Source organism: Leopardus geoffroyi, chromosome C3 (assembly GCF_018350155.1).
Source record: "Leopardus geoffroyi isolate Oge1 chromosome C3, O.geoffroyi_Oge1_pat1.0, whole genome shotgun sequence".
Lineage (NCBI taxonomy): Eukaryota > Metazoa > Chordata > Mammalia > Carnivora > Felidae > Leopardus > Leopardus geoffroyi.
In genome coordinates this window covers 15,801,199-15,821,011 of record NC_059338.1, presented here as the reverse complement: position 1 = coordinate 15,821,011, position 19,813 = coordinate 15,801,199, and the positions used below count along the sequence as shown (strand labels likewise).

At 37.7% G+C, this 19,813-nt stretch overlaps 1 protein-coding gene across 3 annotated transcripts in view; it reads right to left on the bottom strand.

Annotated features, from left to right (window-relative positions):
* Window positions 1–19,813, bottom strand: part of USH2A (usherin) — a 742,577-nt gene that overhangs the window by 406,232 nt on the left and 316,532 nt on the right. For all 3 annotated transcript variants that reach the window (XM_045455771.1, XM_045455772.1, XM_045455773.1), the window contains exon 30: window positions 17,382–17,576. In XM_045455771.1, coding sequence (XP_045311727.1) covers window positions 17,382–17,576 — 195 coding nt within the window. The remainder of the gene's footprint in view (window positions 1–17,381; window positions 17,577–19,813) is intronic.

Here is a 19,813-nt window from a genome sequence, read left to right as displayed (position 1 = left end):
GATTTGTATTTCCCTGATAAGGAGCGACGCTGAACATCTTTTCATGTGCCTGTTGGCCATCCGGATGTCTTCTTTAGAGAAGTGTCTATTCTATTCATGTTTTCTGCCCATTTCTTCACTGGGTTATTTGTTTTTCGGGTGTGGAGTTTGGTGAGCTCTTTATAGATTCTGGATACTAGCCCTTTGTCCGATATGTCATTTGCAAATATCTTTTCCCATTCCGTTGGTTGCCTTTTAGTTTTGTTGGTTGTTTCCTTTGCTGTGCAGAAGCTTTTTATCTTCATAAGGTCCCAGTAATTCACTTTTGCTTTTAATTCCCTTGCCTTTGGGGATGTGTCGAGTAAGAGATTGCTACGGCTGAGGTCAGAGAGGTCTTTTCCTGCTTTCTCCTCTAAGGTTTTGATGGTTTCCTGTCTCACATTCAGGTCCTTTATCCATTTTGAGTTTATTTTTGTGAATGGTGTGAGAAAGTGGTCTAGTTTCAACCTTCTGCATGTTGCTGTCCAGTTCTCCCAGCACCATTTGTTAAAGAGGCTGTCTTTTTTCCATTGGATGTTCTTTCCTGCTTTGTCAAAGATGAGTTGACCATACGTTTGTGGGTCTAGTTCTGGGGTTTCTATCGGATACATGGAAAATCCGATAGACTCCACCAAAAGTCTGCTAGAATTGATACATGAATTCAGCAAAGTTGCAGGATACAAAATCAATGTACAGAAATCAGTTGCATTCTTATACACTAACAATGAAGCAACAGAAAGACAAACAAAGAAACTGATCCCATTCACAATTGCACCAAGAAGCATAAAATACCTAGGAATAAATCTAACCAAAGATGTAAAGGATCTGTATGCTGAAAACTATAGAAAACTTATGAAGGAAATTGAAGAAGATTTAAAGAAATGGAAAGACATTCCCTGCTCATGGATTGGAAAAATAAATATTGTCAAAATGTCAATACTACCCAAAGCTATCTACACATTCAATGCAATCCCAATCAAAATTGCACCAGCATTCTTCTCGAAACTAGAACAAGCAATCCTAAAATTCATATGGAACCACAAAAGGCCCCGAATAGCCAAAGGAATTTTGAAGAAGAAGACCAAAGCAGGAGGCATCACAATCCCAGACTTTAGCCTCTACTACAAAGCTGTCATCATCAAGACAGCATGGTATTGGCACAAAAACAGACACATAGACCAATGGAATAGAATAGAAACCCCAGAACTAGACCCACAAACGTATGATTCAGCACTTTTTATCTCCTTGTTACAGTTAGTGCTTGGGGTCAGAGAGGGGGTTGGTCAACCTAGCCATCTTCCCTAATTCAGAACAAAGTCATCCTAGTGTCTAGGACATGTGGTTTACATCTTGTTTCTTAGTATAGAGAGTTTATGAAGATGGATTAAAATTGATGGTGTAAGAAATTCTGCTGTTACCAAAGAGGGTAATTATATTCTCTCCAATACTATGTAAGATAGCCTTTCTTGGATATATGCATAAAGATCATTGAGCGATTGGCCTAATGGCCTTGCTTTAAGTGTCAGAGTCTTACTTAGTATACACTCTCCAGAAAAAAAGGATAGTACTACCATGATGGTATATCATCACCAAAAAGTATTTATCATTTCTTGTCTATGCCACTGGGAAAGGTAGTAAAGAATACATCTGATCTCTATAGTTTCTAATCCAAGAAAATATTAGATCTTGTAGGCTCCTAATGATAACAGTAATACAGAATAATTCATAAAGAAGAGTGCTTGTATATATGATAAGTGGACAACGGCATCTATAGATCTGGATTTCCTGGTCCAATGTGATAGACCTTTGTCTATCATTTAATTAATGACAAAGAGAAAAAAGGATAATCATTGAAACTATATTTCAGTATTATATTAAAAAGAATACTAAAAAATATACAATGTGACTTATTTATAAATGAATCCTAGATAGAAAAATGTGGCATATTCTGCGTCCATAGAAAACCCAATGAGAGAAAGTGGGGGTAATCTCCCTTTATGACACCTCGGGTGTTTAAAATAAAGAAGTATATCCCGACAGTGAGAAATTTTAAGATTGGCTCTCTTTCTTTGAGACATCACAGAGAACTCTTTTTTTCCTTTGAATTTAAGACTGTCCCAACCCTCTAGGCTAGCCAAATGACCTCTCAAATTTCCTTTCAGCCACAAAACTCTGTGAAATCAGAAAATGGTCCCAACCATGTCAGGAAACCTGCCAGTCCCTTTTGATAATGGAAGAGGATGAGCTGAAAAAACATTCAATAAGCATAAAGTAAGCATTATTGATGTCTTAAAAGTGTTAGTATCCCATGAAACACAGGAGTGTTGGTATCCAGATTAAAATCATTGGCACCAGCAGGACCAGACCTCTCACTGCTAAGCGATAATGCATTTTGCATTAATGCTTAACATTGAGAAATCTTGACATGACACACCAAGGGAGTTTGAAGTAAAGCAAGTATATTCCCTTTGAATTGCAGTCCTGTGGGCCTTGGTGCATGCAGAAAGCCCAGGCTGAAAGACTAGGGACAGGGACTTCATTTCCAGAAGGAAAGCACATCACAGTAGGAAGTTTAAGAATCCTGGTGTCTATGGCTCCAAAGTCTGTGTTCTGAGGGTTTCCACCCAGCAGAGGGTAAGAGCCTTATCCTGGAAGATGCTGAAATTTAAAAGTCCCTCAAAGTGATTTAGGACACTCTTTGAATGCAAAGGATATGTCCTTTTACGTCTTTACTTGTCCTATTTTCCGGAAGCTCTTAGGATGGTTTACCAAAGTGGGCACTCGATGCTCGATGGAAAAACGAAGACGTTCCATCTGCTTAGCACCACTCAGCTGTCTCCCTCACTCTAAGAGACCCCATTCCCATTCTACCCTTTCCAGGGAGTCAGCAAAGTAACAGACATTGTTTCTTTTGACTGATGATGATTATTTCCAACACTGTCTTTCCTTTGCTCTAGCCTCAAGTTTCAAAGGAGCCAAAGAGAAATATCAGTAATTGGAGGCAGCCTGGCTACCTGAGAGAAAATCATTGTGGAGCTGACACCAGCTGTGCGAGCTTTTGAGTCTCTAATAGAACTCTCTGTGCCGAGAAGCAGGAAGACAACAGAGGAGCCAGCTGTGACGTTGGAATTTTATGATTAACTCCTCTGACTAAATGCAGACAAGTATAAATGCTCTGCCCGGAAACCGAACCTGAGACACAAAGCAAAATGGCATCCTTTGTAAAGCCCAACACATTTCTGAGAAGAAAGAAAAAAGGCTGTTTCTATTTACATACTTGAGCGGACTCCTCCTCCCTCTCCCACCCCACCCCCAGCTGCCAACCTAGGTGTTTGGCCGCCATCCACGGTAATCTGTTCTCCTTCATTATGTTAATCTGTGGGCGGAAAGATTTCTGTCATCTTCGAATCGCTTGTACAGCAATGGTAAACACCTTGGCCTGTCTGTAATTGGACAGGTGTCTGCATTGATGTCACCCAGCTTTTAATTCAATTAAAGAACTGGCTGTTCTGCTCTCATTACCCACTCATTTGTGTTGCACTTTTAGCCTGGCAGTGAAATCTGCACACAGCAATCGCCTACCCTGAGACCGAAGTCTGTGGTCCCTCACAAAGATCACGCACAATATTTCAAATGGACTCTAACAACCCAAGAGTATGTTCACGTTAGCAAAGGCATTTGACATAATATATGCACCCTCCTTCTTTCCCTCTCTCTCTCCCTGCTTCCCTCCCTCCCTGGCTCTCCCTTTAAATTCTATATTATCTAAACAGTGTCTTTTACCTACTAGCCAGTAATTAGGAGCAGTCCAGCAAACAGAAGAGCTGTTTCTAGCTTCTTCTCCCCAGGGCTTCTCTTCATCTCAAGAGAACTCATCAGAGTACAATGCTCTTATTTATTTGCTGGCATTTCACATTTGGATCAAGGAAGTGAGGGTGGGCAAGAGAAAGGCATTTATTAAGAGGGCCATCTGGTGAGGGATACCACACAGGCACGGCTGCTGCCGCTACCTGGAGACATAATGGAAGGACCCACCTTTTAAAAGAGAACCAGCCAGAAGAAGGGAAGCAGAAGAGAGGGAGACTTTTCTGGTGTAGGCTTAGGCTGCCGTGCTGATAAATTCTGATTTTTGAGTATACATCCCAGAATAAGTTTTGAGCTGCAAACCACCCTGGTGGATGGATTAAAGAGAGTAAATCCATCCAACATGCCATGCTTTCTGCCCACTTAAAGGAACCTCTGAAAATAAATTAAAGGTCTAACACAGACATTTTGACACAGTGACCCCATGAAACTGAATAATGACATTTGTTAAATATGGATGAAAATTTAATGGTCTAACAGAGATCTGGAAACACACCCAGGATGCTTCTCCTCTGGATCTTAATAGCATAGGAAGGTGGCAATTTGTTGTTGTTGCGGTTTTTGGAACTATTTTAAATGAAAATTAGGATCTCTAATATTTATAAAATGAAATTCAGTTTTCATTTCAACCAAAAAGTGGAATACTAAACACCTTTACCTCAAACCTAAGGTAATCCTCGAAACACTCTAAAACTAATTCTTAATGTTTAATTTCCCTTAAACGGTTTTTCTGATTTTGTTTAAAACTTGTAGTAGAAATTACAGAAAATCATATACCTGGGATAAAGAAAACTAAACATATTTTGATGTTTACAAATAGGAAAAAAATTTTATTCTTTTATTTTTCTTTATAAAATATAGGGTCTAATTCCAGTCTTTGAGAATGGTTTAAACAGGGATTTTAATTGACCTCAAAGTATTATCCAGTTAAGATTCTCTCAGAAGGCTTACATCTAACCTAATTTTTAATCAGTGCCTTTGTCTCCATCATTTCCATTGTAATTCTGCAATAGGTTTGAAGCCATCCAGTCATTAACTCTTCATGTAACCTCAAGGGGTGATAGTGGAATCATTAGAAGAACCCTCAAAGAAACTATTGGATGTGAGTAAGCAGGGAGGCAGGCAAGGAGACAGGAGGAAAAGAAAAAGAAATGAAAGTCACCCCTTATTGATCAGTGTCCCAGGTCCTTGCTAAGAACCTCCTATACTATTACCCCATTATACAGATGGGGCTGCTGTAAAGCAGAGTCTGGAAGGTGTTGCTCAAACCCAACAGCAGAGCAGAATTTGGAACCTATGTCTTCTGACTCCAAGATTATCGTTCTTGCTATTCAACCCAAACCCCAGTTCTGCAAGAAGAAAGAAGACGGATTGAAATGATGTCACTAGGGGCGCCTGGGTGGCGCAGTCAGTTAAGCGTCCGACTTCAGCCAGGTCACGATCTCGCGGTCCGTGAGTTCGAGCCCCGCGTCGGGCTCTGGGCTGATGGCTCAGAGCCTGGAGTCTGTTTCCGATTCTGTGTCTCCCTTTCTCTCTGCCCCTCCCCCGTTCATGCTCTGTCTCTCTCTGTCCCAAAAATAAATAAACGTTGAAAAAAAAAATTAAAAAAAAAATGATGTCACTAAAAGTAGCACACTTTTTATAGCAAATTATTTACAATTACACCTTAAAATTTGTTAAAAGGTTCAAATTTATTGCTAAATCCTACTGTGTTCAAACAGAAAGTAGCATATTTATCCTCCAAAATGAGCAAGTGTGTAGGCCTATAATATTCCCTTATGAAAAGAACTGATTTGATTCAGACCCTGAATCAGTGTGTGTGCATACATGTGTGCTTTTGAGTAAAACATTGGGCATGGGTGGGTGTGTGTGTGTGTGTGTGCACGCGCGCACATATATTTTATTAGTTCCAAATGCAATACAAATATAAAATGGTCACAAGTTAGAAAACAGAAAAATTGGGAGTGACTGTTCCTTTTCTTTATCAGATCTTATTGGTAACCTTGAAGTATTTGTATCAACTACTATAGTGTTATAGATATTCCTACTTGACTATCACTATACAGCAAAATTTATATGCCACCCTCATTTTTAACCATGGTACAACACGTAACAAAAAGAAATCCACATCCTGCACTGCAGATTCTTACTGAATAAAAGAAAATGAATAACTTGTAAAAAGGGCTATCTGCAGATTTCACAATGTACAACTCGTTCAGGCACATTATGTATTCAGGAGAGTTAGACAAAGCTATTAACTCATCAACACTGCATTACCTAATGAAATTCTTCTACATTAGCTAAGCAGGAACATTACATCATTTCTATTTTTACTATTTATATCATAGGCCATATTTTTGTCCTGTGAATTTTTTCATACCATTTCAGACCAAGATTTACATTTAAAGAAATAGTTTGTAATAAACTACAAATATGGAATGTTAATTTATGGGGTACTATAAAAATGGCAAAGACTTCCTAAAAATTCATCTTTTAATAATACCATCAAAATGAATTTTTAAAATTTACTTCTGAAGTTTGCCTGTTGAGGCACAGACCACGAAGTGCCCCCTTATTATATATTCTCCTTTTCTTCCACAGTAAAACAGAAAGATGGCTGGACAAGTGGCTACTGTGAATAAGGACAACATTTCTCAGCAGCTAAGTATAGCCATGTGACTATGAACTTAGTTCACAGACTTTTTAAATTCATAGACTTAAGTTCATAGTCACATGGCTATACCTACTAAACACACCAGTATAGAGAGATAGAGGAACAACTTCTGAAATATGTCTTTGCAGTGAATGTGCATATCCTTTTTCAACCATCCCACTTTCCTGCTGGATGGAAACCAGACTGGGTTGTTGACGCTCAGGCAGCCATCTTGGACCATGAGGCAAGTAGTCTTGTCCCTAGTGTGGCATAGCAAAAAGATGAAGTGTATGGGTCCCTGGCACTGTGAACATCCCACTCCTACATTGACGAAACTTGAACATCTATTACCAGAAAAAGAAAAACTTAATCTTGTCTAAGTCACTGTTATTTGGATCCTTTCAGTAAAATTAAATAAAAATGAAAACTCATCTCTACTGTGTTTCCCCATAAAACTTTGTGATTTTTAAAAATATAATATTATACTTTAGAGAAAGTTCTTGGACCATATTTTAATGGTATAAAAGCAAATTATTTGTTATGTGTATTTTACCACAATAAAAAATATTAGAAAAAACAACAATAAAAGCAGATTGTAAAGATAGGATCTAGCACTAGCCTGGAACAGAGTAGATAATGCTTTTGTTTTTAATAAATGAATATTTTCTGTTCTGTGTAATTATCAGCAATATAGCAGTATTGGCTTCCATTATTTTTAATTGCAAATTATAGCACTTGAGTTCCATTATGAGGTGCAAGTTTGGGAACTAATTTTTAGATTCTATTTACCCTAACAACATTTTTTTTTTCCATTGGGAATAAGCATATTAAGTTCCAAATATATGTTTAAGTTGTGATAGTTCTGTACATTATTCCATAAAATTAGAGAACTATAACACTGATGAGACTAGTAAAAATCAGTAGTTCAATAGTCAACTCAGCAGGATAAAATAATATTAACATTTCATTAACTAGAAATGTGTTAGCAGGGAGCTGCATCTGTTCATTTGTCTATTTCTTCATCACTTTAAGAAAAGTGTCTTGATCATCTACCTTAAGCAAGGTGATGAGCAAGACTTAAAATAAATATAAAGTATGATACTTGTCCTGAGGAATTTATTGTTTAATGAAAATATAAGCTGGGTGCACAAAGGGCACCCCTAGGGAGTTTTAACAACTGTTGAGTCAAGAGTTCCCAGCTGAGTAGAAAAAAAATCACAGTTTTTATTATAGTCATCTCTCTGCTGGCTTCTCAGGTAAGTATAATAATAGCTTATATTATATATGATATATACAATATATGTATATGTGTACATATATGTATACATATGCGCATACATACACGCACATACACATAAAGAGTAGCATCTCACTTATTAATGGACTAATGGCTGAGCTTAAGTTCCAAAGTCAGGCATAAGGCAAAATCACTTATGATTTAAAGTCCCCTTGACAACTCCTTGTATGGTCCATAAAGTACAGTACATTTGATTTTGTGTATGCGTCTAACTTTTCATTAATCAAAGATTCTCTAGGGCTCTTGATTCTTCATTCCTTTGTATACCCCCAAAATGAGTTTTATTTATTTTTTGTCAATGATTGGGAAACCATACAATTATTTGCACATTCTTCCTGGGTAGCAGATATTGACAATTTCAGAATTGGATAGCATCTTTTGTCTGTGCCGTTATTTTAAAAGGTTTTATTGTTGGTTGGTTGGTTGGTTGGTTGGTTTTGTGTTGTTTTTTTTTTTTTATGTATAGTTAAATGTTTGTAATCTAAATACATGCAGATGAAATTCTATTTCATTTGTTGAATTGCACTGGGATCTTTTATCACTGAACCCAATGGGCATCCTGAAATTCAGCACTTGTTTTTTTTTTATTACTTATATAAATAGTGAGCTCCCTGACTTCTACTGGGCATATGGGGTTAGGGATGGTAGGTTTGGATTTGTTTGAAATGCAGAATCTCACATCCATCTTCATGTCTACTGAATCAGAATCTTCATTTTACCAACATCTCAAGTAATGTTCACTTCTTCTCCTTGGGCAACATTCAGAAGCACTTCCCTTAAGAGCAAGAGGCCCTACTTACACTGCCTCTATTTCTCCACTTGCCCTTACCAATATTCTGCCTGCAAACTAATGTAGTTGAGACAAGGAGCAGGTGAAAACAAAGCTGGGATGAATTCAAGCCTAGCAGGTGAAAATGACCCCTTCTCTCCTGGCCACTCCCCTGTCTCATGTTCTACAATATGTGGTCTATAGACCTTCTTCAAGGGAACCAACTGGAACACTCAGTCAAATGCAGATTGATAAAATCTAACCCCATATACAGACTCTTGTGGGCGGTGGGGGGGGGGGACTCAACATGTGCATTTTATAAGCAATCCAGGAATCACTTTATGACCAACAGAGCTGAAAATCACTCATTATTACTACCAGCTACAGAAGAGAAAGAAAAATGAGAGACAGATCTTCATTATGCTACCCAATTTCTTTAGGTAGAAGACTAGAGTCTACTGCATCTGAGGACTGAACCAATTTTAGTAGCAAAAGGTATATTAGTTGCATCATAAATTAAAATGCCTTTCATTTATTTTTCTACACAAATTTAGATTTATTTGGGTAATCTGAAAGATGATTATTATTGGTTCTTCCACTAAAATACAGTGTATAATAAATATTATTAATTTTTAGTATTTATTATTCTAAAGAAAGAATATATAACTCTTAGGCTTTAGCGCAATGCAATGCAGCAACAAAATTGAGAAAATAGTTTCGGTGTACCAATTATAGCCCTAACACTAATGCCAGATGCTAGACTAATTATGCTGATAATCAAGTTTATATGTTTAATATCATAAGGAAAAAAAGAAAAAAAATATTGTATATGTGCAAATTCTTGAATCCACTCATTCTTGACATAATTTCAAATCGAATTGTGAAGTCACTTTCTGAACAGCCCTGGGTTTGAAGGGAAATGCCAGGGCTGTCTCTCTGGGAAGCAACTTCGCATGTTAACAGGGCTGGAGGGAAAATCAGCAAAAGCTACCAGAGTTAATTGGAGCCCTTTGCAACAAGTCTAAAGATACACTGGAGTGATAACTGCAGGGCTTTCTACCCTGAGGCTCCATCTGAGGATATGAACTTTCAAGAACTCCCTGCTCTGAACCCTGGCCTTCGGAGGGCACAGAATCCAGACCTGGTGGCCCAAAGGGGCCCATTTGCTCTTGAGTGGGGCTGTTAACCCTTGGACTCTCCACCACTATTGGGATTTATCTCATTTAATCCTCTGGTAGCCAAATTCATGAATGGTAAATATTCTGTCCCACTATTCTATTCTTCCAGTTCTCCTAGTTAATATTCATTTTTTCCCTCTCTCTCTTGCTTTCTGCATTTTGTCAGCGTGACTGTCATTTCCCGCTTCTTCCCAATGCTCGGCACTTAAGTTTTGTTGTCCTGTGATTTTCCTTTGCTAATTTTACCTACTTAATTTTAATACTTTATCATCTTTATCTAGACATTTGCCTTTTTTGGGTCCTATATTTTCAAGTTTCAGTTGGGAGATAGAAGTTGCCATAAGCATGTCTGGGTAAAATTGAGACTTGATCTCAGTCCTCCCCTTAACAGTGTTCCCCAGTACTGGCTGTACAACAGAATTTCCTATAGACACTTTAAAGATATCAATGCCAGCCTGTGTTCTAAGCAAAAAAAAAATCAGACTCTTTGCAGGTGGAGTCTGGGCATCAGTAGTTTTTAAAGCTCCCTGGGCAGCTCAGTGGCACCCATGGTTGAGAATCACAGCCTTATAAGAATACCAATGAAATGACCAAAGATTTAGAAATACCTGGAAGGATACAAGGCCAAGACAAATTGACTACTTGAAGGATAGCCCAGGGCAAACTGAATCCCCAGCTGGGTACAAAATGCCCACAGCATCAGCCCTTCTTCTTTACCAAATACTGGGAAGAAGCATGTTGAGATTTGCTTATTGCCGTGAGTCTAGAGCAATTTTACCTCAATTGACCTGGCAAAATCCCAGCAAAGGTTTTTATTGACAAAAACTAAGTGCCTACTTGGTTGACTTGAAAATGATTGAATTTTCCTGAGCAAACACTCAATCTGAAGGTACATTTAGGGTTGGGGCAAGTGAGCCATGGACATGGAGGTCAGGGTGCATTTAGCCAACGAGAAGAACATCTGTGACTCAAGAGGAAGAAGAGAGCACAGAACTCCAACTACAGACTATTATGATCTGGGGCAGACTTAATTCAGGAAACCTGTATAATTTTTATGCTACTAATAAGACCTAAAAGAACTTGGAGTCCATTAAACCAAAGATGGAAGACAAGTGGTAAACAACAGTGATGAAAACTGAGAATACTGAGAGGTAGGCAGAAGACAAGGTGAGCTGGATGAGAGGAGAAACAAATGCAAATCATATCAAAGACTGAAATAGAAAAATTTTAAGATCACCTTAGAAGGATCAGAAAGCAGAATCAATAACAAAAACTCAGAATATGAAAAGGGAAATAATTATGAAGCAATAACTTAGAATTCAGAGACCAAGTAATATAAAGATAATGATTAATTTGTTGAACATTCACTATGTACCAGAGCAAAATATTCTATATAAGTAATTCATGTTTTATCTTTACAACACTTCCATAACACAGAAGTTTTTATACCCAGTTTATATGTGAGGAAACTCTGATATAGGGATATGTTATTTAATGTGCCTGGATCATACCACTAACAAGTGACAGGGCTGGAATTTGAACGTAGATTGATTTGACTCTACAAAGCTGTGTGTCTGGACTTCTCAAATAGGAGGACCAACTTGGAAGAGACACACAATATTGAAAGCTGGCATTTTTTACCAGAAGTAATAGGGACATATACAACAGCAAACTTTCCAAGCTGAAGAAGGATCCATGAATAAAAGAGTTGGCTATATAATAGCAAGAAATACATGAAAAGTGATGAACACATTTTATAACTTAATTGGTAAAGAACCGTATGTGAACCAGTAAAGCTAAATTGCCTTGTGCATCCAGTAATCAGCATTGTTTCATGCAAAGAAATATCACTTTAACAACCAAAAGTAAACATTAAAATCTCACCAAAAGTCACCTCAGAAATGCAAAAGGGGGATTATTTAAGATCAATAACAAAACTGATCTTCCTCTCGATACGTTATTATCTCAACCAACTGGCAAAGCAGCCATCACTGTCCAAACTCCACACCCCTCATATTTACACCAAATCCAGCCTTCGCTCTCTACTTTCTTACGCCTCTGTTCTCACTTTCTAGCACCCTTTTCTCTTTACCATTAAATGCTCCATTATCTTGAAGATAACTTCCTACATACATCCTTGTGTGTTCATTTCACAATTGTGAACAGCAGATATAACTTTAAAACCCCTTGATGGGGAAAAAAAAAGTTAAAGAATTCTTAGTCCACACAGGCAAGAACAAAAAAAAATAAAAGAATAGTTTGAAAAGTCATTAAAAAATAACAAATAAAACTGGAAAGCATGATATATAATGGCAGAAGTAAGAGCCGTTACATAAATTATAAAAATAAATGTGAATGAGTTAAACTTAATTCAATTTCAAATTGAATATAAAATTTAATCAAACTAATTCTATTTTAGAGATATGCCTAAAACAATGTGGCTTTGAACATTAAAATATAAATAACTAATGTAAGGTGATGTAAGAAAAGAGCACAGAACTCCCAACTACTGACTAATACGCTCTGGGTCAGACTTAATTCAGGAAACCTGTATAATTTTTAAATCATCAGTTTTGTGCTACTAATAAGACCTAAAAGAACTTGGAAAGGAAAGGAAAGGAAAGGAAATTACAAAGAAAAAAGAAAGTTTCTAAAAGAGAAATTAACAAAACTGTATTGATAGCTGAGACTTTTTCCTTAGTATTTTTTACAGATTGGGTATATAAAAATACATAACAATTGGTCAGTGGCTCTCCAATTTTATTTTCTCTGTACACCATTCACATGACTGACATGCCCTTTAGTAACACCCAATAATATACTGTACTGGTTTCAATCCAGGGAAGGGGTGTATTATCCTCCATGGGAATATCCTTCAGAATCTTGGGAGAGGCTGGTATTTTTTTTTTTTTTAGATTTTTTTTTAAAGTTTATTTATTTTGAGAGGGGGCAGGAAAAAGCAGAGAGAGAGGGAGAGAGAATCCCAAGCAGGCTCTGTACTGTCAGCATAGAGCCTGATGCAGGGCTCAATCTCATAAGAACCATGAGATCATGACCTGTGCAGAAATCAAGAGTCAGATGCTTAACCAACTGAGCCACCCAGGCGCCTCAAGCTGGTATAATTTGTAAATTTCTGTCCCTAGTTTCTGATTTGATTTTACTTCAGATTTAGAATTGCTAATTCAGAGAATCCGTATTATATATTATCAATGTAGTATATCTAATATAAACAAATATTAGTCTACCCTGAATGGAGATTATGGGTTTCTTTTTCAAATTATCAACAGAAAATTAATGAAAAGTTTTTTCAATATTATATTTACTACAGAAAATGTTTTTTCATCTTCACATAATAATGCAAAAAAAGGAAAAGAAAAATGAGAAGTGATGAGGGTTGCAACATATAAGACAAACATAAGTATAATATTCTTCATATGGAAAGAGATCTTTTCTTTTCTTTTCTTTTCTTTTCTTTTATTTCACTTTATTTTATTTCACTATTTTATTTTATTTTATTTTATTTTATTATTTGAGAGAGAGAGAGAGAGAGAGAGCACGAACAGGGGTAGAGGAGGGGGACGACGATGACGAGGAGAGACAGCGAGAGAGAGCGAGAGAGAGAGAATGAATCCCAAGCAGGCTCCATGCTCAGCATGGAACCTGATGCAGGTTTCAATCCCATGACCCTGGGATCCTGAACTGATCCAAAATCAAGAGTCAGACACTCAACCGACAGAGCCACCCAGGCGCCCCTAAAAAGATATTTTAATTAATGGGTAAAATGTGAGGCTTCCAATAGAAAAACTGACAATGACACTTGCTAGGAATGACATAAAGGAGGTATATATGACCAATAAGCACTGAAAACAATGTCTCTAGCAATCAAATAAATCAAATTAAAACCATATTCTGATATATTTTGAAAAATTGCAAAGTTTTTAGCTCTAAAACTTACTCAACTAGGATGAAATGAAACATACACTCTTGTGCTGTGCTTATTAGTGTAAGTATATATTTTTACAGCCTTTTTGGAAGCATACAAATAACTGTTCTTTGTTGAGAAATTATTATATGTTAAGCATTATACTATACACTTAAAAAATGTCTGATAACTAACACTTATACAGTGCAATCCATGTATCAAGTGCTGTCCTGTGTACTTTACATACACATAGATTCACGTGATCCTTACAGCTATCTCATAAAGTAGATAGTTATTTCATTACCATTTATTTATAGGAAGTCAGAAGCAGTCGGGTGTTAACTGATTTGTATAAGTTTACACAGCTAAAAAGCATTACAGCTAGAATATCAGACACTTAATATTTTTGATATTCTCCTAAGGTAAATATTATTCTCTCACTTCATAGGTTAAGACACAAAAGAAAGATCCAGGAGGACACATAACTTCCTCAAAGTTCAGGAAGGTTAGGTAGCAGAGTTTTGTATCAACATCTGCTTGACTTTAAGGTAGAAGAGTATATAATGTTTTAAGAGCCTTTCATCCAGTTGTTCCGTTTTGAGAGATTTATTCTACCATTATTGTCAGGAATTACTTCAAAGGTTGACATATGGACTTTATGTTTATTTATTTTTGAGAGAGAGAGAGCGAGCAAGAGTGGGGAGGTGCAGAGAGAGAGGGAGACAGAGAATCCCAAGCAGTCTCCATGCTGTCAGCACAGAGCCCAATGCAGGGTTCGAACTCACAAACTGTGAGATCATGACCTTAGCTGAAACCAAGAGTCAGACACTCACCCAACTAAACCACCCAAGTGCCGCAGGACTTTTTAAAAAATCATATTAATTATAACAGCAAAAGTTGAAAGCCCAGCAAATGAGGAGGGACTGAGACAAAACGAGATTGGGAGAGGGGCAGTGGAAAGCAGCTGAGGCATTCTGAGGAGAGGGACATGATGTCTGGTTGCTTTGTGGCATGGACTGATGGTCAGTGAGAAAGAAAAGGGTTGCGGTTGTCCAGGTAAGAAGAGATTGTAGTGGTTTGCATTGGACAGTAGATAGGAGAAGACAGATGAATTTAACACATAGTTTGGAAAATGGATCAATAAACATAGATATGAGGCATGAAGAGAATACGAAATGCTGAGAAAAATTCTCAAGCTTGATTAACTACATGTCTGGAGGTGTCATTTACTTATGCTGGGAATGCAGGAAGAGTAAGAATTCGGGTTTGGATATGGTCAGTTTAGAGATTATGAGACATCTGTTAGAAACGTGCATCTTTCTAAGTGCCTGGTGAACACACACACATTTGGATATCTAGGTGGGAAATGGACTGGTGAGTCAGTAGCATCTATATGGTATTTGGTGCTGTGGGAATTGATGAGTTTCCTGGAGGAAGAATGTAGAAAAAAAGAAAGAGAATGAAAGATTCCAGGTCTAAATCCTGAGGTTCTCCAAAATATAGAGACAAGCTTCAGAAGGAGTAAGGACACCAAAAAAAGGGGGGCTGAGAATCCGGTTGGAAAATGGAAGAGTCATTGAAGCAAAGAAATATTTCAATAAATGATGAGAAATCTACTGTGTAAAATGATGTTGAGCAGTCGAGACCAGGATTGTAACGGGTCCTTTAGCTAGGTAAATATGGAAGTTGTTGGTGTCCTTTGCAAGGCAAGTGAGCAGAAGCCACATAAAGTAAAGAAATAAATAGGTACAACATCCATAAATACTTCTTGCTAAAAGCAAGTTTGAGAAGAAGAGAGAGGGGGCCATAGCTGGAAAGGAATTTAAATAAAAGGAAGGCTTTTAATAATGGGTTTAAGGCTGCTTGCTTATGTTTAACAACAGGAGTTGATAGATTTTGAGTGATTCTGGGAAAAATCCATCTGGGCATTGGTTCTCCAACTTTGGCACATCAGAGTCAGGTAAGGGGGGCTTATGAAAACCAAGGATTGCCGAGCTCTGCCTCCAGAGTTGCTGAGTGAGCACGTGCGGGAAGCCTGGAGAAGTTGCATTTATAACAAAGTCCCAGGTGATGCTGCCGATGTTAGTCCTGGGGCCACACTTTGTGAATCACTATAGTGAAGAGAGAGGTTATAAACATGACTGAGACGAAGAGAAGCTACCAGTCACATCTCTGAAAAGGCAGTAAGAATTGGGGTCCAGAGGACTTCTGAAGATTTTATCTTTGAGGGGATGAGGAAAGCTTGGTAAAAACAGAAAAGAAAAAAAAGAGAGAGAAAAGTAAAAAATAAAGGTAATACTAACGTCAAATGCCTAGATTACGCCAAAAACAGTTTTAAGTGTTTTGGCAAACATTAATGCATTTAACCCCTAATAACAACACTATTGCTCAGAAAAATGCAATTAATATATATGTTTGCTAGTAAGATAGTGACAGAAATCCTATATGATAGATTCTGTTTCTTCTCTGGTGTCTATGATAATCTAATACATAAGCCCCTCAGCTGAGTGGGAAGAGGAAGGGAGGTTAGCATTTAGATTGTTTGGAAAAATCGAAAATATTTAATGAGAATAGAAGAAGGAGCTTATTATAGAAATATAGTAGGATTGGCATCATTACTGAGTGCCCATTTGAAAATGAGGACCAAGAATTTGTAGTGACAAACTGCTCATTTTTGTTGTTGTTGTTTGTTTTTGCTCCCACCCCCACCCCCACCCCAGCCCACTTAGCCTCAATGTGCAACTTGGGCAAAGGCAATCTACGGGCTTAATCGGGTTGGATTTTACCAGGTAGGTAAAGTAGGAAAAAAAGGAACTAGAAGATGTGAAGTTGTGCATAATTGCTCACATATTTGGGTTGTAGTTTCTAAAAAATCTAAAGGAGGAAGTAAAAGGCTAGAAGAGGGTTACCAACAGATATTGAAAGATAATTTAAGTGACTCTGAAATCCATATCATTTTTCAAGTTTGAAAATTCTTTGACAGAGGAGACATTTTTTTTCTATCAAATTTGTTGATGCGTTTTACTTTTTTTGGCCAAAGGCTGAAATTTGACGTTCCATGTAAATGTGCTTTAACATTTCACGAAGCTAAAAACTGCTGTCTTACTACATGTGCACGCATTTGAGTACGGGGCACGCGTGTGATGTGTACGAGCACTTTCCCCTCCAATCGTTCTGCGTGGCAAAGCACCCTGTGAGTAATTGATTCACTGGTTTGCCAGTCAAACTGCTGGTGCTCTCATGCTCCTCTACCTTGACATAATTAGGTTTAATCAACAATTTTCCAATAAATAATGGTGCTGTGAACTTTGGCTAGTCCCAAAGAGTAAATTTTTGCATGGTGAGATAGGTAAGCTGGTTCCATATGTATACATAAGACATCTAAATGATATCTATGGAGTGTTTAAGGACTAGAGCCCCCTGTGACCTTATCTCTTAGGGAGGCCAGGATATCAACCTTGTGATGAAGCTATCCATAAGAGCCCATAAACATTGTCGGATTATCCTCCTCATCCTAGGTAGATATAAGCTTCCATTTCATTAGATGGTTCTTGCTGTTTTTAACCAGGAAAAATATACAAATAACTCATGTTTTGGGGGGAAAATTCTTGAATAATGTTATTAAAAATCAAAACAAAAAGAAAATTAATAAAATCTACCCCCTACGGAATCACCCTTACCTGTGAGGGTGCTGGTATTAACAAACTCGGAACTGGCAGCGGGCATGCGGGGTGAACGGGGGTCATCCTCACTGTAGGCCCGCAGAATGTACTTCTCAATTACACCTCTAACCACAAAAGGTTCATCCCAGGTCACCTCAGTGCTATATCCGTTTATGCTGCGGACTCTTGAGGGAGTTGGCACACTTTGTGGAGCTGTGAAAGAATAAAAGAGAAAACAGAGAAATGGCCATTCTGAGAAGACTATCGCCCCTATTCTTCACTTTTAATGGCTGCCGTAAATCAGACTCAACCATTAGCATAAATACAATTTATTAGAGTTGTAACTTTTCAGCATTGATTTAATATGACTGCACATCTTGAGCCATTCAGTTTAAGCGATATTTCAAAACCATCAAAACTCCATCGACATAACGTTCTTTCGAGGGTAGTCCAGGTTTTCCAAAAACATTTAATGTACCAGACATGTTTTAAACATCACTCATAAAGAAGGAGGTGGATGGTAGGCAGATAACAAGTTCAAACAATATAATGATGTACCCCTTTGAAGCAAGATAATTAGACTGTTATTATACATCGTGGTTTGACACTTTTATATCTTCAATGTATTAGCCAAAAAATATCACAAATGTGATTGTATTGTACTTGGATGTCTGATCTAATTTTCCACATTCAATTGTTTTTCAAATTAATTTTGAAAAAGCAAAATTCTATCAGACACGATATGCAGGATACATTCCTAATTGCATTTTAGGGGGTAGAGGAGCTGGCACCCTTGAGATTATACAAAATCATTTTCAGAAACTTCAAAGTGTTTTCTTCCAAGTATCTCAAAAAAAAAAAAAAAAAAAAAAAAAAAAAGGAACACAAAATGGGGATGTTTAAAGGAACTGCAACACCACACTCACAAGCTGGGTCCCCTAATTTTAGAAATCCATAACCTTTAACTATTTATTAGCTATTTTTCTAGCTCTGATCAGTAACAACTTCATCACTGATGAAAAAACTGCTCTGGGAACACTGAGAAAAAACCCAAGGAACTCCATGGCAGGATGATGGATGAGAGGCCCGCTCTAGCTGCCCGTGGACTCCTGAGCCCTGTCGATGGAGGATCATTCTGGTTTTCCCACATCAAATATCCTCCCTCTCTGACTTTCCTGTTCAGACCAATAAAACAGGACAGCTTCAAGGGAAACAGCTTCAAGGGAGAGAAGCACAGAGGTGGAGAACCACTGTCTGTGCAGTTAAAACACCACGGGCACCTATAGAAAACACACAGGCCACACAATCAACATGCAAGCAAAGGGACAACGGGAGTGATGTTGATTTTATTAGTTCTGAAATGTGGTACAGGGCAAAGTACGGTGCCGTCTAACAGATGGCCTTCTCATAAGGGACAGAGCAAAACTGACTCAAAAATAATTAAATAGTGCAATTATTCTCCAACCCTTGGGAGCATGTAGCTGCTCAGTGTTGTGGTCAGATTATAAATATGAATTTATAGCATAAGACTTTGTGGTCAGATCATTGCTATAAATTCAGAGCTCTATTTGCATGCTCTCTCTGTGGTACTCAAAATGGGCACTATTATGCCATGTAAGCAATGCACTTTCTAGATACCTATTTACGTTGCTGACTTAGACTGAATGCCGGCTTTAGAGTGTATTTGTTAACAAAGCAGAGGAGGTGAACTAGGGGCAGAGGACAGGCCAGTAACAAATGAATATTTTATATCAGAGCTTTCTCCAAGCTCTGAAGTTGAAAAGGATTTTAAGAGACTATTCGGCTCATTGTCTTGCCTATAAATAGATGATAATTTAAATCACCTTGGAAAAGTGTCAGGTTGTCCCCTTCTGGAAAATCTGTAGGCAAAGAGCTTTGAAAATTATTCTTAGTAGCCCATCTCAGTATTTAGTTATCCTAGACTAAGAAGATTTCTCAAAAGGTGTCTGGGTTAGTAGCCCATGGTTAATAATAAGTATGAGAGAAGTCTTGGTGAAAAACACACCTTTAGACAAATGGGGAGTTGTTAAGGATAAACTTCCTTCAAGAGACATAAATGGCAGTCTTACAGACATTTATTTGACTCTCTGACCAATATTTGACTCACAATGGTAAAAGCCTACTGCCTCGCAAAACTTTTTGCAATGAATGCCTTCCTGTGATGGTATCATGTGAAAAGACGTTGTGGTCACTGTGAGAAGTACAAAGCACTTATAAGTCGGTTGTCTGAGATTTGATCTAATATATTCTATCTTCTGGGTTTTTTTTCCCCCCTCTAACTCAAACAATTTGGACCCATCAGCAGTTTCTACCCTGGGAGAGTCATTCTAAGATCCTAATAGTCATCACCATGGCAAACATCTGTCATGATGTGATAAAAGACATATCTGCTTCCAACTGGGTTCGGGTTGCAAATGTACCCTCTGCGG